The 20,837-nt window shown below is 36.5% G+C and overlaps 3 protein-coding genes across 5 annotated transcripts; 2 read left to right on the forward strand and 1 right to left on the reverse strand.

The window, feature by feature from the left end:
- Positions 1-549: 549 nt before the first annotated feature.
- LOC118030327 (probable protein phosphatase 2C 66) lies at positions 550-4,243 on the forward strand. The gene is made up of 5 exons (XM_035034385.2): positions 550-1,139; positions 1,427-1,816; positions 2,651-2,768; positions 2,937-3,160; positions 3,469-4,243. The coding sequence occupies exons 1-5, from the start codon at positions 912-914 to the stop codon at positions 4,006-4,008; spliced, it is 1,500 nt and encodes a 499-aa protein (XP_034890276.1). The 5' UTR covers positions 550-911; the 3' UTR covers positions 4,009-4,243.
- A 6,261-nt stretch (positions 4,244-10,504) lies between these two features.
- LOC118030328 (probable leucine-rich repeat receptor-like protein kinase At1g68400) lies at positions 10,505-16,834 on the reverse strand. Of its 3 annotated transcripts, none has more exons than XM_073408965.1 (4): positions 12,888-16,834; positions 12,731-12,770; positions 12,214-12,606; positions 10,505-12,059 (listed from the first exon to the last, which is right to left on the reverse strand). In XM_073408965.1, the coding sequence occupies exons 1-4, from the start codon at positions 13,578-13,580 to the stop codon at positions 11,458-11,460; spliced, it is 1,728 nt and encodes a 575-aa protein (XP_073265066.1). In that variant the 5' UTR covers positions 13,581-16,834; the 3' UTR covers positions 10,505-11,457. The 3 variants fall into 3 exon arrangements, with proteins under 3 accessions (XP_073265066.1, XP_073265067.1, XP_034890278.1); XM_073408966.1 differs by having other exon boundaries at positions 12,731-13,024; positions 13,307-16,832; XM_035034387.2 differs by having other exon boundaries at positions 12,731-16,833.
- Positions 15,653-19,786, forward strand: LOC140955511 (uncharacterized). The gene is made up of 3 exons (XM_073408711.1): positions 15,653-17,074; positions 17,181-17,383; positions 18,292-19,786. Exons 1-3 carry the CDS (start codon positions 15,653-15,655, stop codon positions 19,784-19,786), a joined length of 3,120 nt encoding a protein of 1,039 aa, XP_073264812.1.
- Positions 19,787-20,837: the final 1,051 nt, after the last annotated feature.

The following is a 20,837-nucleotide window of genomic DNA, read 5'->3' on the forward strand; positions in this document are numbered from 1 at the left end:
TTTATAATTTTTAAAGAGATTATTCTAATTCATCTATAATTTTTTTTTTATCTTTTATATATATGATTTTTTAAGTAAAAAAATATTTATTTTTATATAATATTTATAACATGTATAGCCTTGTATAATATTTTTTTCCCTTTTATTTTATTCAAATAATTTCATATAGGTGTTTATTTCATTGAATAAAAAACTGATTTTAATAAAAAAAATAGTCAACAAACATAATCGAGTAATATATACCATATTACGAGATTAAATATTTTATTATACATTTTTTTTATTTTTTTATTTTTAGTTTTAGTTATTGTTAATAGTTTTTTTCTTTATTTATTGATAATTCTCAATTTATTTAATTAGATATATACATGAACTTTTTTATTTACCCTTAATAATTTTTATGTTAAAATATATATATATAGGAAAGTCTACGTATCTATTTTTTAATTGAAAAAAATTATCCAATCCGTAAAGTGTTAAATAGGTATCTAGTGTAGACTAAACCAAGTAAACATACATACATTCATTCTTAATTTATATTATAGATATAAATCTAGTGTAGACTATACGACGCCGCTCCTTGTTTCTTCCTTTCTTGGTTTCTCACGACCGCTGGCTCTGCTCATCAAGTCGCCCATTTTCATTTTGACTTTCATCGGATCGGGTCGGATCACCTCAAATCAAATCAATCGTCTTCCACGTATCATTGTCTCTATCACTTCGTTGTAGTTTTCCTATTTACAGGGAGAGAAATTTGGGTGTATTTATCATTAACAATTGCTTCTTCCCTTCTTTCTTTTTTAATTTTCATTTCATATCAATTATTATATTAGTATTTATATCTATAATATACAGTGATTGAGTGAGTGACAGTTTGAAGTAACTAGTTAACTAGAGTAGCAGCAGTCGTAATGGGATCTTGCTACTCCATCATGGGGAAGGAGAAGAAGTCACCGTCATCAACAACAACTTGGAAGAAGAAATCATTCGTGTCATCAGCTACTAATGCTAATGCTGACCCAAGTGTGCTCCTTCATATTCCTGGCAGGTTCTCCACCAACGCTGCCACCAAAATCGGCTGCTTATATACCCAGCAGGGCAAGAAAGGCACCAATCAAGACGCCATGCTCCTCTGGGAGGTACTCCATACTCGATCATATTACCTTACCGCCTCCCCCTTTTCTTCCTCCTCCATCCACATTAGTTATCACTACTAATAACTTATTTATTTTCTTCATATTGCAATGTATAATTCTTATTCAAAGACAAATGATTAGTAATAATAATAATAATAAGAAGATACGGCATTGTTTCATAAAAAAATTGACACGGATTTTATTTTTGATTGCTCGCCTGGCTGTAGGTTTGATATAATGTTGACTGACTCTGACTGGGTTGGAAATTGGAATGTTTCTCTCTGCTGTAGAATTTCAGCTCAACCACATCAAGCGATACCGTTTTTTGTGGGGTATTTGATGGCCATGGTCCTTATGGTCATATGGTCTCCAAGAAAGTTCGGGAATCCCTTCCGCTCATAATATCTACTCACTGGAATCCTGCAAAACAGTGCTGCCTTTCTGACACTGCAAATGCTCCTGCACCAACTACAAATCCTGAGGACGCTTCTTCCTTAAGTATGGATGATGAATCCTTTGATTCCTTGGACGTTGAGGAAACTGAAACACTCCCAGATATGTATCTTCCACTCAAAAAGTCTATACTGAAGGCTTTTAAATTAATGGATAAGGAGTTGAAGTTGCATCCAACAATCGATTGTTTTTGCAGTGGGACGACTGCTGTTACTGTGATCAAGCAGGTGCTTGTTCTTCCTACATTCTCAAACTTAATTTTTTTTTATATTGAGACCAAATTCAGTTTGTTCCGCATCTCTGTTTATTTTGAGTAAGCGCAAGTGATAATCATTTCAAGTCTGTGTGCTCAGTTCATTGCGGCATCCCTCTCTCAAGTTTTAGTAGCTAGGAGTTACTGCATGGTCTAAATTAGTATACCTATCACCTTAGCTCCTGTTTTTCTATATCAAAGTTTGAGGTCGATTTTAAGCTTTTTGTTGATCTACATTCTACGGAGGAACTAAATGTTCGTTATCCTTGACATGCTATCTTGATCAACTCAATACCTTTTTTGTATATTGACTTTGGCAGAGATGTGCTTGGGCATTGGTTTAGCCTCGGCTTCTTTCAATTGAGTTTGCTTGTTCTTTTAGTAGGGATGTCAATGGACTTTGATTCTTCCAAATTTGTGTAGCCTGAGCTCGACCATTTTTCATTGACCTAGAAAATTGTCAACCATGTATTCTTAAGCTACATCTGGAAGTTGATGAAAAGATCTAAGATTCAGTGTTCTTTCAGTTGGAATGTACTAATCTTTTAATTTGATTTTATTTTTCTTGAAGATTTCATGTTCACTTCTGAGTATTTGTGTTTGATTTATCGTATAGTATAATCATCTTATTTTAACAACGAAAATAATAATTATCATTGATGTATAGTTTCTTTGCTTACTTGCCACACCTATTGAGAAACATTACTGGTCTGTGTCTTGTTTAAATTTCCCAAAATGACCCTTTTTCCACATAATTAACTTAAACCCGGATCTAATAAGTCTATCATGTGAAAATATGTCTTTTCAGGGCCAAGATCTTGTTATTGGAAATGTTGGTGACTCCAGGGCAGTTCTGGCAACCAGAGACAAAGATGACTCTTTGCTTGCTGTTCAATTGACTGTTGACTTGAAGCCTGATTTACCAAGTCTCTCTCTCTCTCTCTCTCTCTCTCTCTCTAAACACACTCATGCACACTTTCATGTTCAGTTGCAAGCAAATAGAAAATAGAAAATAGAAATTAAGTCTTTCCGCAATAACATATATTAGAAAACTGCTTCGAAATTGATAGAACTGAGCAATCTATTCTGCTTAGGGGAAGCTGCCAGGATCCAGCAATGTAAAGGAAGGGTCTTTGCATTGCAGGACGAGCCAGAGGTTCCACGTGTATGGTTGCCTAATAATGACTCACCTGGTCTGGCAATGGCTAGAGCTTTTGGGGACTTCTGCTTAAAAGATTTCGGTTTAATTTCTGTTCCGGATGTTTATTATCGCAGCCTTAACAAGAGAGATGAATTCATTATTCTTGCCACAGATGGGGTATTATTCCTTTCTTTCATTTTAATCTATTTGAGAGAATCTTTTTCTTATTCTAGGACATTTGGCAAGTTAATGTCTGAGAAGCCTGCTATGTTTCCATGTTTTTGCCATGATCGTGATAGTTTTTGCTCTACCACTTTGCTGTCCTGCTAATACGAAGCTTTATTGTTATCGGATAATTAGAAAGCGGATGGATCTGCACTCTTGTTAAGTGCAATAGACAGAGACTGACCACCCACCATCATATGGATGAACTCCATCCCTACTTTTCCAATACTGATATCAGTATTGATATCCTATTAACACAGGTTTGGGATGTCCTCTCAAATAAGGAAGCTGTTGATATCGTGGCTTCAGCCCCTGGCCGTGCAACAGCAGCCAGGGCTCTTGTAGACTGTGCTGTCCGAGCATGGAGACTTAAATATCCAACATCCAAGACTGATGATTGTGCAGTTGTATGCCTCTTCCTTGAACATCCATGTGCAGTAAATGGAGAGGTGGAAAAGCAGGATTTGAGAAAGATTCCTATGGAGCCAGGGGAGCATTTTGTGACTGATGAGAACACTGGTCAATCAGAAACAAAAGAGGATTCTCGTGATCCTATTTTTATGCATTCGGACACCACACGGAACTCTGACGAGATTGTACCTGTCCCTGAGTTGACAGTGGAAAATCCTTCGGTAACGTGCCAGGGCCAGTCCAAGAGGAGCCTGGCAGAGTGCATTTCAACTTCAGAGGATGAAGAGTGGTCAGCCCTAGAAGGTATTACAAGGGTTAATAGTTTGCTAAGCCTTCCTAGGCTCTTGTCTGGTGACAAAAGAGCAGCCAGTTGGCGAAAATGGGTTTGAGAAATCTGAAGCTTCTACACCCATACATATACTCTCAGCAAATGCGGTTTCAATAACTTCTTTGCAATCAAACGTCAGTCTCCGAAGAGTCAACAGTGCATACGTATTAAGTGTATAACTCTCAAAGGTATTAAGTGTATAACTATCAAAGGCGTGGCCTTTTGACTGTTCATTATTTCACATATTATTATGGATAACAATAGTGCTTTTTTTTTAAAAAAATCTCACTTTGATCTTTGGATTTTTTTATACGCAAGTGAGCCCTATGAGTCCAAATTAGAACCTAATTACATGTTTCTTGGAGGTGAGGGTTGAATTGAAAGATAAAAAATTAAAATAAAAAAATCAAGTAAAATAAGTGGCAGGTTTGCATTTGGTTAAAAAAGTTCATTTGTGTTCCTCATTTTTTAAAGTTATTTGTTAATCGGTTCCTATACTTTTTTTAAAATATATCTTGGTATCAAAATTTATTTTCCTTCTTTTTTTAGTTCTTTTTTCGGTGGAGAAGAGAAAGGGTGTTGTTGGATTCGGCTTAGAAAGTTGGTATTGGGGAAGATTTAGGCCACCAAAACGATCGATTTCTATATCAAATGGTTTCATATAATGAAGAGGGTTACAATTAGATATTCTTTTACCTTGAAAACACTTAAAAAATAGATTTAAGCTTAGAAAGATTTTTTATTTCGAGTTTTGGATTATTTTTTTTTCTTCTTTTTTAGAGGTTATGAATTGGTTTAACAAGAGTTTTAGGGTGTTTTCTAAGTGTTTTGGGTAAAATCATGGGTTAAAATGAGTTTTTTGGTCCAAAAAACAAATAATCCTATTTTTCTAGCTATACTCAGTGTTTTAAGACCCGGCCTGACGGGTCGACCCGGGCCGGGTCTAAGTAAAAAACAAGTTGGGAATTGGCCCGGCCAAACCCGGTCGACCCGGGACCGGGCCGGCTCGGCCAAACCAGGCTGAGACCCGGGTTTATTATTATTTTTTTATACTCTCATGCCCGAAACGATGTTGTTTTGGCTTTTTACAATTAAAAAGCCAAAACGACAAGAGCAGAGACCAGAGAGACGAATGCATTGCAGTCTTGCAGACCAGCAGAAGTGAGAAGAAGACCTAATTTAGAAATTGTCAAACCTATTTCTCTCTCAGTCGCGAAGAAGAGCAGATGAGCAGAAGACTCTTGATCGCCATTTCAATTCTGAGCATAAGGTTAGATGAGTTTTTACTTGTTTCTTTCTTCTTTCACCTTTCGTTATCCTCTGTTTCATCTTCTTCCCTCTGTTGAACTTGCAGGAGAGTATAACAGTGGCATCGATTCTTCCCTTTGTTTAGTTTGTTGATCCATTGGTTCTTCCCTCTGTTGACCCATCGATTCTTCCCATCGATTGACCCATCGGTTCTTCCCACAGGTATGTATCTCGACCTTTTTTTTCTTTTTTTTTTTCTACGACTTCAAATGGTCAATTGTGAATATTTTGTTTGCTTTGAATATTGTTGTGAATATTGTTGTCCCTGTTTGTTTGTGTGAAATGTGAATATTGATGTAGCTGTGAATATTGTTGTTAATTTTTTGCTGTCCCTGTTTGTTGACTTCTGCTTAATTTGTAGCTGTGAATATTCTTACATTCGTTGAACTACAGTTGTGAGAATTTTGGTGGGTTGGCCGTAATGTTTTCTCTCTTAGAATATGTAGCTTTTGTGTATCCATCGGCATAGGAATTCCTTAAATATTATTTCGTCCTATTTGTGATTTTCAAATGCTACACAAAAGCTGCAATGACAAAGAGGCTGAAATTTAGTTTGAATTACATGAGAGATTAATTTCTCTTTACAGCTAATTAAAGGTTGGATTCTAGCTAAGGTTGTGCTTGATGGATTTTTTTATACAATGGTGTGATTAAGAGAGCATGTGTTACAAAAGCATATTGATAATTAATTCTTTAGGTTATTTTTTTCCTTTAAGTTTTGCTGCAATTGGATGACATATTGAGCACAAATCTAAATTAATTTCATTAAATCCTGCTTATTTGCCTAGGTGAGATTAAACATGACCTTAAGAAAAATATTTTTTAATTATGATAGTAATTAATAATCTGGTTGAAAGAATTTTCCAATGATATCTTATAAATTATGACAGGTCCTTAAAATGTCTTCACATGATGGTAGTACTCCAAGTAGTGATCTTTCAACGGCCCAATCATCTCAACCTTTAATTTCCATGTCAAGTGGTAGTAGAGGAAGAACAGATTTGGCATGGGGTCATTGTAGAGAAGCTCCTGAACTTAGTGTTGGATGTAAAAAAACTAAATTAGTATGTTTATATTGTGCTAAAGTATTTGCGGGTGGTGGGATTAATCGATTTAAGCAACATTTAGCTAGAGCTAAAGGAGAAGTTGAACAATGTCGCAAATGTCCTCCTGATGTTCGACATCAAATGCTTTTGAACCTTAAAGGAAATGTTGAAACAAAAAAATAGTTAAAGAAATGCAAGCAGATTTCAATCCATTTAAAGCACAATAAAAGGAGCATGAATAGATGATGATTAGGCAATTAGAAGATGATGATGGTGATGGTGATGATGAGGAGGATGATGAGGATGTCAATACTAAAAAACATATGTTACCATCGAAGGTTGCAAAAAAGAAAAAGATTCAAAGCACTGTAAAACAATCAACTACAAGTTATGGAAAGCAGAAGAAATCTACAACATTAGGGACATATTTCATGCCGAGAACAACTCCTAGTGCTCAGAAGTCTCTTCAGAATTGTTGGCAAAGGAAAAAAGCAGTTGAACGGTGTGATCTTGCTTTAGCGAAGTGGATGTTTGATGCATGTGTGCCATTTAATGATGTTAACTCTGTGTATTATTAGCATGCCATAGATGCTGTAACAGCCATGGGTCCTGGTTATAAAGGACCAAACTTGCATGTTATCCGTGGTTATTATTTGGCAAAAGCGGTTGATGAAGTGAAGATTTATGTTGAGAGTTATCGAGAGATTTGGAAGAAGACTGGTTGCACATTAATGGCTGATGGATGGACAGATCAGAAGAGGAGGAATTTAATTAACTTTTTAGTTTATTGTCCTAAAGGAACAGTTTTTTTGAAAACCGTGGATGTATCAGATGTCTCAAAGACTGCTAGATTGTTGTATCAGTTGTTTAGAGAGGTTATTTTGTATGTTGGGGTTGAAAAAATTGTGCATATGGTGACTGATAATGCTGCAAATTATGTTGTTGCTGGATGGTTATTGATGGAAGAATTTCCTTCAATATTTTGGTCTCCTTGTGCTGCTCATTGCATCAACCTCATACTTCAGGACATTGGTAAATTGCAGTCAGTTTGTTGTGTTGTTGAGCATGCTTTTGGTATCACAAAGTACATTTATAATCATTGTTATCCATTGTGTTTGATGAGGAAGTTCATTGGAGAAAAAGAAATATTTCGTTCAGCTCTTACTTGTTTTGCCAACAATTTCATTGCATTGCAAAGCATTTTGGCTTATAAAGATGAGTTGAGAGCTATGGTGACATCTAGGGAATAGGTCTCATCTGTTTATGCTAAAGATATCAAAGGAAAAAAGTTTGTTGAGAGTGTGCTAGACTCTTTGTTTTGGGAAGAATGTGCAATAATTGTGCGAATGAGTGAACCTTTAGTTCGAGTTCTACGATTGGTTGATGGTGATGATAAACTTTCGATGAGATATTTGTATGATGCTATTCATCATGCAAAATAAGAAATGATAAGGAGATTTCAAAAGAGAAAGCCTAGAGTGAAACCTTTCATAGACATTATCAATAATCAATGGGATGGACAATTTTATAGAAGTCTTTATGAAACGATATTTTGGTTGAATCCTCGATTTCAATATGATGCAAATATAATGGATAAGCATATGAGCACCATTTCTGGACTTCTAGATGTTCTTGAGAAGTATGCACATGAAAATCTACCATTGCAAAGTAAGATTACAAGTGAGATGAGGTTTTTTAGGAATGTTGAACATGACTTTGGTTGAGCGTCCGCAATAAATAATCGCACCTTTATGCCTCCAAGTATATAATTTTTATATTTAAAAATATTATTTGACATAGTTTTACACTTTTACTTTTTTTTTTTTTTGTATAGATGAATGGTGGATGACATATGGAACCAACGCTCTAAATCTACAACAATTGGCTATACGAGTGTTAAGTCAAACTTGTAGTTCTTCGGGATGTGAGAGAAATTAGAGTATTTTTGAACATATTCATTCCAAGAAGAGAAATAGATTGGAGCACCAAAGGCTTGATGACCTTGTTTACGTCCATTGTAATCTAAGATTGAAACAAAAGTATTTTTCTTTTCTCTAATTCCTTAAATATTATTTTATCTTATGTAGTAGCATTATTAATACTTATATTGTGTTTACCTTCACTTTTAATATATAGGAATTATTGGAAAGGATGAAATTATGATCCAATTAATGTTGAGACAATTTTTGACATTAAAAATTGGGTAGTCGAAGATGACCCATCAATCTTGACAACGGAAGAAGTAGAGAGTTTTCACCAAGCTCTACCAACTATGACCATACAAGATACTTTAGTTGATGGTAATTAATGATTTATTATTTAGTGATAAATATTATTTAAAATAAAGTTTTGTTTAACACATAATATTTATTTTTTAATTGTGTTTGAAATGTAGATGCCATAAATGTTAATGATATTGAAGATGATTGTGACGATGAAGTTTCAAAGGAGCATGTTGATGATTTATTAGGTGTTGACGAGATTGGCTCCATTCTATCGACATTTGATCCAAATTTTTTTTCCATGGACACAGAAAAACTTAATGTGTTAATTCAACATAAGTGAATGGGTTGTTGATTTAGAATTTATGTGGTTGGATGTTTTGTTTTAAATATTTTAGAATTTATGTGGTTGGATGTTTTGTTTTAAATATTTTAGAATTTATATTTGGTTTGTATTTTGGATATTGAATTAAATTTATGTTGTTGGTTTATAATTTAAATTTAGTTTAAGTAAGTGTTGTATTGTAGTTAGTTATGTGTTGTTTTTTTTTTTTTTTTATAGGTTTTTTTGGGTTGACCCGGGTCAACCCATTTGACCCGTGACCCAGAAGGTCGACCGGGTCAATGACCGGGTCAGGTTTCAAAATTATGGCTATACTAGTGGCTGGATTTTGGAAATTTTAGACAACACATAATCTATCTTTTTCAAAGAAATTGAAATGGATGATGTGTCGTCCGTCCCATTAAACAAAAAAACAATTAAAAGCCTGCATGCGAGCCTTTTCTTGATTGGGCTGGGCACTAGGCTAACCTCATTCTTTTTTTTTTTTTTTTTCATTTCTTTTATAATAATGGCTTTTTATGTGTTTTTCAAATAATTTCTATAATTTCTATAATTTTAATTAATATCCATTCTCTATGAAAGTTTTTGGATTTTTAGACTTTCTTGAATAGCGATTATGTTTTAATTATATTGGGTGTATAGAGTTTTTTCAAAGATTAGTATGATTCATCTATAATTTTTTTGTATATTTTATATAGATTAAATATTTTTTTATAATATTTTTAATAGTTGCAACCTTGCATAGTATTTTTTTTTTTTACTTTTATTTTGTTCAATAAATTTTATGTGTATCAATCTTTATTACAAATTAATTTTTATAAATAAATTCATCAGACACAACTAGGTAAATAATTTGTGTTGCAATATTAAATATTTCTATCTACATTTATATCTTAATTTTTCTAATTATGTTTTTATTTATTATTGATCTTTTTTTTTTTTACATAATAGTTAATGATTTATTTAATTAGATGCGTGCATAAATTTTTCAATTTACATTTATGATTTGTTTTGTGTAATAAACTACGTTGAAAAATTCAACATGTACAAGTTTATTTGATCATGTATTAGTGTTTTTAATTTGATCTTTATTTTTTATGATTTTTTCCACGAACATTTTTTATAAAAAATTTTGTTTTTTTTAATTTCATCTATCAATTCAAGTTGTTATTGTATTGTTTTTTTTTTTTTTTTTTATCCTCACTAATCATTTTTTTAGATATCTATGTCTTCCTATTTTCCATCATTGCTTCTTTTTTTTTTTTTTTCCCAATATGATTTATAAAACCAATTTTTTTAGTTGGTTGGAGCTAAAATATATTTACGACATTAAAATATTTTATTTGAAAAATAATATAAATCCGCAGCGTATCGTGATCACCAATAACTAGTAAACTACAACTAAAACAAGGTAACATACTTATTTGTTGAAATTCTTAAATAATTAATTCTTCCTCACTTGATATATACGATCAATCACCTAGAATTCCAACAATATTAACTTATCTAGATGAACTTCCATAAACTCAAGAAAATTATATTCCAATATCTTTAAACAAAGACTAAAGTTAAACTCTAGAATACGAGGAAAAAATAAAGAGAAAAGTCAAAATTCTGCAAATTTCTGTCCAGAAACAATCCTCTTTCAGGCCCCGATTCAGACGTCAACTCCTCCTCTGCTGACCTCTGCTTTTCCTATTTCTATCGATCGCTGATTACTTGTTTTTCATTTGATATATAGAAGACTACTGATGCTATCTAACCCAGCCCACATGCAATTATTACAATCATGGATGTATCATCTGCGGCCACCAATAATTCCTTCTGCTCCCTTGCCTATTCATGGTTCAATTTAATAATCACAGAGCTAAAATGATTCTCCGTTGGCAGACCAAGCAGTTAAAGAGGTATTATTATTACTTCTTGTGTTCAACTGCCATGGTTAGCCTAGCTATCTATCTGCTAGATTTTGTTGATTGATGATCTTGGTTGGGACTGGGATTTCTTGACATATGGTTCGATGCTCATTGCTACAAGTTCATGTTCTTCTTTGGTGGCCCCGATTCCACACCAAACTGGCTAAAAAACAATTTTGTAGAGATTATTCTTTGCTTTGCCTGTACTTTTCTTTTTCGATTTTGTACACAATGAGCGAGCAACTTATCCAGCTTTTATGTTATGTTATGCCATGCTTTACATTAACTGTTGTTATTATTGAAATTATGTAACAATGGTAGACGATTGGAATTCACTATTTGTTTTCTGCAGAATGTAAACTGATACATTTGAAGATCAAAACCAGTATTAAAAACAAAAATGTCAGTCTGAAAAAAATCATTCTGATTATACTTGATCTTGTTGTGTGCTTAAAGTTGAGGAATATAGCACTAAATATATCTTCCCACCAGTCCTGCCATTCGTCAACCCCTGGCCTGTTGCATGGTTAGCTTTAGTTGAACTGAGCTCCAAGCCTCAACAGTCAACATGGTAATTATGAGCATCGATCCCTTCCGAGCAGTGATCACACCATGGAAGACTTAATTAGCAACAGAATGGGAGTTAATTAGCAGAGCTTTCAAAACAGTCTATTTCTACTCATTTTCTTGGTTTGTTCGATCAATCTCTTCTATCCTTCTCAACACTTCACTCATCTTAGGTCGTTTTTCTGGTTCCATATCTGTACACTGCAGAGCTATTTCTGTCAGCTTCAACATCTCATCATGCCCTGCACTTGAAGCCAATATCTCTACATCTAATATGTCTGTTGACCAATCATTATTCACTACCATTCTAACCCATTCAGAAAGATCATCCACTTTTTCTTCGTTTCTTGCTGGAGAAGTCTCTTCTGGAACCTTCCCAGTTATGACCTCTAAAAGGATGATTCCAAAGCAGTATACATCAGCTTTGTGTGTTAGCTTCTTCCCTTGACAGAATTCTGGCGACCTGCCAATAGCTAGTCTTTCGGATGATTTCCGAGAAGGCAGCAGAGGCAAGAAGCTATAGTTTGTGAGCTTAGAATGGTAACTTTGGCGATCTCTGTGGATTAACACATTAGATGATTTGAGGTTGGCATGAGGGACCTTGTGCGAAGGTAATGACTGGTGAAGGAAAGCCATACCCTTCGCTATGTCTTTGATTATTGACAGTCTTGCAGCCCAATTCAAAGGGACTCTTCCAGCTTCTCTATTCTCTAGCACCCACAGGTATATATAAAATGTCAGAAAACAAATTAGTTATGACAATGTACGTAGTTCTTTGCAATTTTGTCATAAATTATTTTGGAGGACCAGAAATTGACACAAATAATCACCAAGATGATTGAAAGCGAGAGAAGTTGAACTAACCATGCAACAGCTCAAATAAACTTCCATCTGGTACAAACTCATAGACAATCAGCTTTTCCTGCTTGGAATAGTGAAAGGAGATGATATGCACAAGGTTTTCGTGCCTCATCCTTCCCAGCAGCAGCATCTGCTGAATAAATTCCTTCTTGCTCAAGCTGTTCATGTACTTTACTGTCTTAACCGCAACAACAGCACCTGATTCCAGGTTTGCACTGTACGTAGTCCCAAGTTTCCCCTTTCCTAACACTTCCGCAGATGCTCTTAGTAAATCATCCAAATCAAAAACAGGTATATTCTTGTCGAAAAATGGTAACTCTATTCTTCTTTCAGGATCCTCAGTGCTTTGAGAATGCGGCATTTTCTTGTCTGTCCCCTCTGGTGAACTATCATCCCCTATTGGAAAATGGAAATTGAACCATAAAAAAACAAAAATAAAATAAAACTAAAAGCCTATGATGTAAAAGAATTGAAACATGTAGCCAATCATGTGGCAAATTCAAGATAATCATTGTTATACCTGCCTGCTGTTCTTTTGGTGTTTCCACTTCTTGTGCCTTCTTATAACAACAAAAGAAAACAAACATGACCATCAACGGAACAAGAGCTACTACAACCACAATCAAGACAATGATCCAAATTGGAAGCTTCCTTTTCTTGCTCTGTGGTGGACTTACTGGAGGAGATGGAGACGGCACAAGCGGAGCAGGAGGCAGAACCGGGCATGGTTCCAATGGAATCCCACAGAGATTTGAGTTATGATCATAGGAGCTCTCTGAGAACCTCCGAAGGACATCAGTGTCAGGAATGGTGCCTTGAAGATGATTGTAGGACACATTAAAAAGGGTCAGTGTTGGTTGGTTAAAAGGCGGTATCTCCCCATCTAAATAATTCTGTTGCAACTCCAATTGTTTCAAGTTTGGCAGTTCAATGCATTCAGATGGAATTGAACCAGTCAAACGATTGTATGAAAAGAAGACAGATTCCAAATGCACAAGATTGCTGAGATTAGGAAGCGGCCCATTTATTGAATTGTTTCTGAAACTAAGATTAGCCAAGAAAGTAATGTTTTGTAAAAAGGCAGGTGGGAGAGAACCCGTGAGCTGGACTCCTTCAAGCACAAGACTAACCACATGCCAATTAGAACAAGTAATGCCTGACCATTGACTGGAATTTTTGTGACAAGGGGGTCCAGTCCAATTTCCATGCAAATCCAAAGTAGAACTGACCGAATCTCTTATCTGCATCAACGCTTCTTTTTCTTCAGGAAAGAACTCCTTGCTTTGATATAATGAATGAATAGACATGGGAGCAATGTATAGGGAAAAGAAAACAACATATGTTGTAACAGCAGCCAAATTCATGATCATGTCTTATGAAATTGAAGAAAGGAGAGACATGGGCTTAGCTGGTGATTGAAAGTGCAATGATTGATGGTGATCAGAAGAATTAAAACTTGGGTTTCAAGCATTAATTGATTGCATAAATAAAGTCATTGCTTTTCTTTACTGTTAGGACTAGCACTAGAGTTTGACGATGTGCACTAGGCAAGGTCGCAGCGATTCCAGAGTTTTTCCTTGCACAAATTAAGCGGAAACAACAAAGAAAATTATAAAATGTAGGATATAATAACAATGTGACAGCAGATGCTTCCTTAATTGGTATATAAATTGTTCAGGATTCTTTTTTCTCCCTCATTGTTCTTAAGACTGGTGAGCTGTTCCTTGGTTAATGAATGAAAATGGATTTGAATATTGTACATGTAATTAGAAAATATTGCTCTTGTTTTTATACGTGGAGGGAGGAATAAGGCTAAAGGAAAGTCAAAGGAGACAAAGTATGCAAGAAAGGCAGGTTCACCAACTGGAAATTGTTCTATATAATGCGATACCACTCATTGTCAATAACAGCTCATATTAAAATTATACTTTAATATATTAATGACGATGAAGGTATCTGGACCATACTATATATCTTGCATTAATCAATAAAGCATGGTTTTATGAGAACTTTTATCATTCCAATTTACGGGGAAAAGGACAATTATATATAATTAGCTAGCCAATATTCAAAATGAACTGTAGAATAAAATTATAACAAAAGAAGCATTGTAATTATTCTATATATTATCCAAAAACACCTGTTACTGTTATGTAAACATGGAGAATGTTTGAGTTGGTGCACTTTGTAACACGAGTAAAAGGAAGAAAGTTTATCCTGCAGTGAGTGAAAAGAACCACTTCTCCAAAATGTTTTTAATGATTGGATTTTTGATGATGTAATAAATGAGCGACTACATTGATGGATGAATCTTCTCTCGTAAACTATTTGATGGATCTTTATATATATATGAATATTTATTATAATATTAAAAGATGGGCACTCTTAAATTAAAATTATAGTGAGATTAATTTTCCTAATTAATTTATTGATAAATGTGACTATTGAAATTAAACCAGCCGTGTAGTTTCATTGTGTTGTTAGAAGATAAGTCTTTTTCTTTTTTTCTTTTATTATTTCTAAAGAGAGAAATCAATCAAGAATTACCTGAAAAGAAGGAAGAACAGTGGGAGGAAGAAACAAGACTTGCAACAATTTTGTGCCATTCAGTGAACCAGATACACCAAATCGAAAACTGAAGGCATAATAGTCTGTTCGACAATAGAAACGGGCCCATTTTCTCCAGCAAATATAGCCTGTCGTAAGACCTCATCATTCAAAGGGGGTAGATAGAAATGTCTAGATAAGTTCAATGTTTTCCAGGAATCTCTTTTCTTATCACGCGAACTTTGACACACGGTGATAGCTGGATTTTCTGGACAGAGTGTTGCCTGTAGGGGAAGTTCATCCACAGCACTTGTATTCATGTGCTCTTGTACCAGATCAGAAGAGTCAATCCCAAAATTGTATGCACGTTTTAAATCGATCACCTTTCTCTGTAATATTGTATTAATCAATAACTTGTGCAAGGATTCACCATCCTCGCCCCTTACTGATCATGGAAGACACCAAAGGAGTAACGCTCTTTGATTTGCTTTGCTCATCTTGTTGAGAATAGAAATATTTCAGTGTATAAAATAGGAATTATAGAAACATGTGTTACGTATTTAGTTATTGTTATTCTCTGCTGCAAGGTCAGTAACTGATTCCTGACATGTAGGAATCAGTTACAACCTCTTGCTTAGCCTTTGTGTATAAATACACTGCCCATCATCAATGAAGAATTAATTCAGCCAAATCAATCTTTTCTACATAAGGTTTTACATGGTATCAGAGCAGGTTGTCATCACTGCCACTTAGTTTTTTTGTTCCACTGAAATCATCAATCTAGCAGCACCATTTTCTGCTTTTTTCATCATCTCGTTCTCATCACAATATCCTTATCCAGCAGTCATCTTTTCTGCTATTTTCATCAAAACCAATCCTCTCATACTCATCAAAAATGGCCAATACAGAATCATCATCCAATCTGGAGACTAGTCTAGATCATTCAAAGGAAAGCTTCTCAAACCCATTTTTCACACACCATTCAGATCACCCAGGTTTGGTTTTAATTTCCAAACCATTAAATGGGGATAACTATTCCACTTGGAAGAGGGCTATGACCCTAGCTTTGAATTCCAAAAACAAGCTAAATTTTGTCAATGGTTCGATACAAATCCCTTCAGCAGAAATTGATCCGGAGGGATATGCAGCCTGGTCTAGATGCAATGATATGGTCCATTCTTGGATCACCAACACTCTGAATCCAGAGATTTCAGATAGTGTAATCTACTACTCTACAGCTCATGAAGTGTGGGAAGATCTTCATGAACGTTTTTCTCAAAGCAACGCACCAAGGATTTTTGAAATCCAGCGTGATATTGCTTGTTTCAAGCAGGAGCAGCTTTCGGTTTCAGTGTATTACACCAAATTAAAGGGACTGTGGGACGAACTAGCTTCCTATAGTGATTCTCTACATGCAGCACAACAGGATCAACAAAAGCTTATGCAATTTTTGATGGGTCTACACGAATCTTACACTGCTGTTCGTGGACAAGTGCTGCTGATGAATCCCTTCCCTTCGATTCGGCAAGCTTATTCCCTTGTTACCCAGGAAGAAAAGCAACGCCTTCTAAGCTCGACGCACACAATCAGTGACTCCATTAACAGTGCTGCCATGGCTGTTCAAGGAAGAAATAACAGACCCATTGACAGAGGAGAACGAACCCACCACCCCGTTCGTTCTCAAGGACGATTTGAGCAAGACAGGGATAATTTTGGTGGTGGACGACGGTTTGACAACAACAATGACCGAAGGAATTTTGGACCAAGACGGGGACGCCCCCAATGTTCTCACTGTGGAGATCATTGTCATTGGGTGCAGACTTGTTACGAGCTCTATGGCTACCCAACTGGACACCCAAAGGCAAGAAATAACCAGGGGAGGCGTTTTAATGGTGGTGGTGGTGGCCAACGATACACTGCCAATCATGTGGCAGCCAATTCCTTTAAACACGATGAGAGGGTGGACGACAAGTCGTTTCATGTGGCAGCCAATTCATCTAAGCACACTCAGAGGGTGGACGACAGGTCGGTTGGAATTTCTGAATTCCAATTGAAACAGTTCCTCTCTCTTCTCAATGATAAGCCCGAATCCAGTGGTGCAAAACCCCCTGCAGTGACTAAACCAGGTTTGCCCACAATTGCTTCGCGCAATTGGATTATTGATAATGGGGCAACTGACCACATATCCTCATCACCATTTAATTTTCAGCGGCAAACTAATTATCCTTTGCCTCCTGTATTACTGCCTAGCGGGGCAACTGCGGATATTGTTACAAAGGGAACACTGCCTTTGAATTCTTGTTATTATTTGCATGACGTACTGTGTGTCCCCACATTCAAAGTTGACTTGATGTCAGTCAGTCGATTGACAAGAAATTTGAATTGCTCAATAACGTTTTTTTCCTAATTGGTGTATTTTGCAGGATCTGGCTACGAGGAGGATGATTGGTTTGGGTAAACAGCGTAACAGACTCTACTACTTGGTGAAGATATCAACAAAGAACTCTATGGTACAACCTACCCCACCATCTCACCAAACAGTCTGCAACCTCACCATCTCATCAACTGATCTGTGGCATAAGCGTCTCGGCCACATCTCACCCAAGAACTTAAGTTTCCTTGCTCAGCAATTTTTAAATTTTTCGGTTCAGTCTAGTCATGTTTGTTCTATTTGTCCTTTAGCTAAACAGAGTCGTTTGTCTTTTAATTCGAGTGAGATTTCAACTATTAAACCTTTTGAATTAATACATTGTGACATTTGGGGTCGTTATCGACATCCTTCTATTTCTGGTGCATATTATTTTCTTACCATCGTTGATGACTTCACACGTTTCACGTGGATTTTTTTAATGTGTCACAAGTCGGAAGCTCAATCTCTTATAAAAAAAAAATTTTGTTATGTTTTCACACAGTTTGATACTTTCATTAAAACTTTTCGAAGTGACAACGGTGGTGAATTTATTTCACTTCGTTCATTTTTTCAAGATAAAGGTGTTATTTTTCAACATTCCTGTGTTTACACGCCTCAACAAAATGGGGTTGTGGAACGCAAACATCGCCATATTTTGCAAGTTGCTTGGGCTTTGAAATTTCAGGCTCAATTACCAACTCATTTTTGGGGAGAATGTGTTTTGACTGCTGTACACATTATCAATAGAATTCCTTCCACAGTGCTCAATTTTTCAACTCCGTTTGAACTTTTATACTAAAAAATACCTTCTTTTTCTCACCTTCGGGTATTTGGGTGTTTAGCTTATGCTACCAATGTTCATCCATCACATAAATTGGATATCCTACTGGTCAAAAAGCATATAAATTATATGATTTATCAACTAAAAATTTTTTTACAAGTCGGGATGTGCATTTTCATGAAAATATTTTTCCCTTTTTATCTGCCAAAACCGGCACATCAGCACATTATGGCCCTATTCCTCTCCTGACCCACGGGCCATTTACCTCCAGCCCACCTGATACCAGCCCACCCACACACAGCCCATTTTACCCCAGCCCCCACACTTCATCTCTCCCGCTCAGCCCTCCGTCTCTTCCAACCCTCACCAACAGCACCCTGCCACCATCCCTCCCATCACCGACCACCACTACTACCCAACCTCCTCCCATATTACATACTTACACCCGTCGTCCGAAATCCTCCAACCCCGACCCTCCACCATCATGTTCCCATAACATCCCATCCTTACCCCGTGACCTTCCTCGGTCACCTGAACCACCATCACCACCAGTTCAAGTTCGTCGCTCCGGCCGCCACACTGCTCCGCCAGCCAAACTCAAAGATTATGTCTGCTCTACTGTTTCCTCCCACCAATCATCCCCTTGGCAGCCCGGTTCCACCAAAGGTACTCGTTTTCCCATGAGCAATTTCATTTCTTACCATCGTTATACACCTGCAAACCATTTATTTGTTGGTCAGATCAGTTCAATTTCAGAGCCCCAAACTTATTCGGAGGCTGCTCTCCATCCTGAGTGGCAGGCTGCCATGCAAACCGAGCTCCAGGCTCTGCAAAATAATGGCACTTGGACAGTTACTCACTTACCGTCGGGCAAGAAACCAATCGGCTGCAGATGGGTTTATAAGGTTAAACTCAATTCAGATGGTTCAGTTGAGCGTTGCAAGGCTCGTTTGGTTGCACAGGGCTTCACGCAAATGGAAGGAGTGGATTACCACGAGACTTTTTCTCCCACTGCCAAAATCATCTCAGTCCGCTGCCTTCTTGCTTTGACAGCTGCCCATGGATGGTCCTTGCACCAAATGGATGTACACAATGCGTTTCTTCATGGAGATTTAACTGAAGAAATTTATATGTCTGTACCACAGGGTCTTCGGCGACAGGGGGAGAACAATCTTGTTTGTCGCCTTCACAAATCCCTATACGGTTTAAAACAGGCATCTCGACAATGGTTCGCCAAATTCTCCGAAGCTATGCTTTCTGCTGGTTTTGTTCAGTCAAAAGCGGATTATTCGCTATTTACCAGAAAGCAGGGTATGTCTTTCACCATTCTCTTAATATACGTTGATGATATTTTGATCACTGGAAATGACCCCGTGAACATTGCTGCTACTAAACAATTCCTGCATGAACATTTTCATATCAAAGATCTTGGTGATTTAAAATATTTTCTTGGAATTGAGGTATCTACTTCAAAGAATGGAATTTTTGTTTCACAACGAAAATATGCGTTAGAAGTTATTGAGGATGCCGGAATGACAGGTGCTGCTCCTATCAATACTCCTATGGAACAGGGTTTAAAGTTATCAGATAAAGGTCCCCTACTCAAAAATGCAAACCAGTATAGAAGATTGGTGGGTCGGTTGATTTATTTGACTATGTCAAGACCAGATATAACATATGCCGTGCATGTTTTGAGTCGTTTTATGCATCAACCCAGGAAGCTTCACATGGAAGCAGCTCTTAGAGTTGTGCGATACCTAAAAGGGGCACCCGGCCGGGGGTTATTTTTCTCCTCCAAGAATGATTTGAGGTTGAGAGCCTATTATGACTCAGACTAGGCAGGATGTCCACTAACTAGAAGATCTACAACAGGGTACTGTGTTTTTCTTGGATCATCATTGATCTCATGGCGATCAAAGCGACAGAAAACAGTTTCGCTCTCTTCCGCTGAAGCAGAATACAGAGCAATGACGGGAGCATGTTGTGAGTTGACATGGTTGCGATGTCTTCTAAAAGACTTGGGAATTTCACACCATGAGTCTGCTTTATTGTATTGTGACAATAAGGCAGCATTGCACATTGCAGCTAATCCGGTGTTTCATGAAAGGACTAGGCATATTGAAATGGATTGCCATTACATCAGAGACAAAATCCGAGATGGCTCCATTACCACACAGTATGTAGACTCTACTCATCAACTCGCAGATATTCTGACCAAGCCACTAGGAAAAGAGTTTTTTGTTCCTATGGTTAGCAAGTTGGGAGTGCAAGATATCCACTCTCCAACTTGAGGGGGAGTGTTGAGAATAGAAATATTTCAGTGTATAAAATAGGAATTATAGAAACATATGTTATGTATTTAGTTATTGTTATTCTCTGCTGCAAGGTCAGTAACTGATTCCTGACATGTAGGAATCAGTTACAACCTCTTGCTTAGCCTTTGTGTATAAATACACTGCCCATCATCAATGAAGAATTAATTCAGCCAAATCAATCTTTTCTACATAAGGTTTTACACATCTTGTCAAAAGTATCTAGAAATGTGACCACGAAACACATAATCTCCGGCAACGTTACACTGCAAAGGTCTGTCGGCAAATGCTTAAACCCCCTATCATCAGTAGAGCCTCCAGGAACATTAATATCTGGATGTCTCCTTATTTCAGACATCATTGAGAATAACTCTGGAACATGACGGACCAGCTGCCATGATTTTCCAGCAAAGACAATTGACTCGGAAATTTCCTTGATAAACAGAGGACATGCTAGAAGTTCCTTTGTGTTGAGCTCTTTTCCTTTTGTTGAGTTGGAAAAAAGATTCGAATCTTTTTCACTCATTCCTGACTTGTTATTCGATAAAAGGTAGAGAAGAATGTAGAGCAGGATGCT

This window comes from Populus alba, chromosome 4, assembly GCF_005239225.2.
Source record: "Populus alba chromosome 4, ASM523922v2, whole genome shotgun sequence".
Taxonomy (NCBI): domain Eukaryota; kingdom Viridiplantae; phylum Streptophyta; class Magnoliopsida; order Malpighiales; family Salicaceae; genus Populus; species Populus alba.

Coding starts and splice junctions, on each gene's coding strand:
- LOC118030327 (XM_035034385.2), top strand. CDS start 912: ATGGGATCTTGCTACTCCATCATGGGGAAGGAGAAGAAGTCACCGTCA. Junction 2,769..2,936: donor CTTGAAGCCTGATTTACCAA/GTCTCTCTCTCT, acceptor TATTCTGCTTAG/GGGAAGCTGCCAGGATCCAG. Junction 3,161..3,468: donor TTATTCTTGCCACAGATGGG/GTATTATTCCTT, acceptor CTATTAACACAG/GTTTGGGATGTCCTCTCAAA.
- LOC118030328 (XM_035034387.2), bottom strand. CDS start 13,580: ATGATCATGAATTTGGCTGCTGTTACAACATATGTTGTTTTCTTTTCC. Junction 12,607..12,730: donor ACCAAAAGAACAGCAGGCAG/GTATAACAATGA, acceptor ATTTTCCAATAG/GGGATGATAGTTCACCAGAG. Junction 12,060..12,213: donor TTTATTTGAGCTGTTGCATG/GTTAGTTCAACT, acceptor TGTGGGTGCTAG/AGAATAGAGAAGCTGGAAGA.
- LOC140955511 (XM_073408711.1), top strand. CDS start 15,653: ATGGCCAATACAGAATCATCATCCAATCTGGAGACTAGTCTAGATCAT. Junction 17,075..17,180: donor CTTGTTATTATTTGCATGAC/GTACTGTGTGTC, acceptor TGTATTTTGCAG/GATCTGGCTACGAGGAGGAT. Junction 17,384..18,291: donor AACTTAAGTTTCCTTGCTCA/GCAATTTTTAAA, acceptor TCTCCCGCTCAG/CCCTCCGTCTCTTCCAACCC.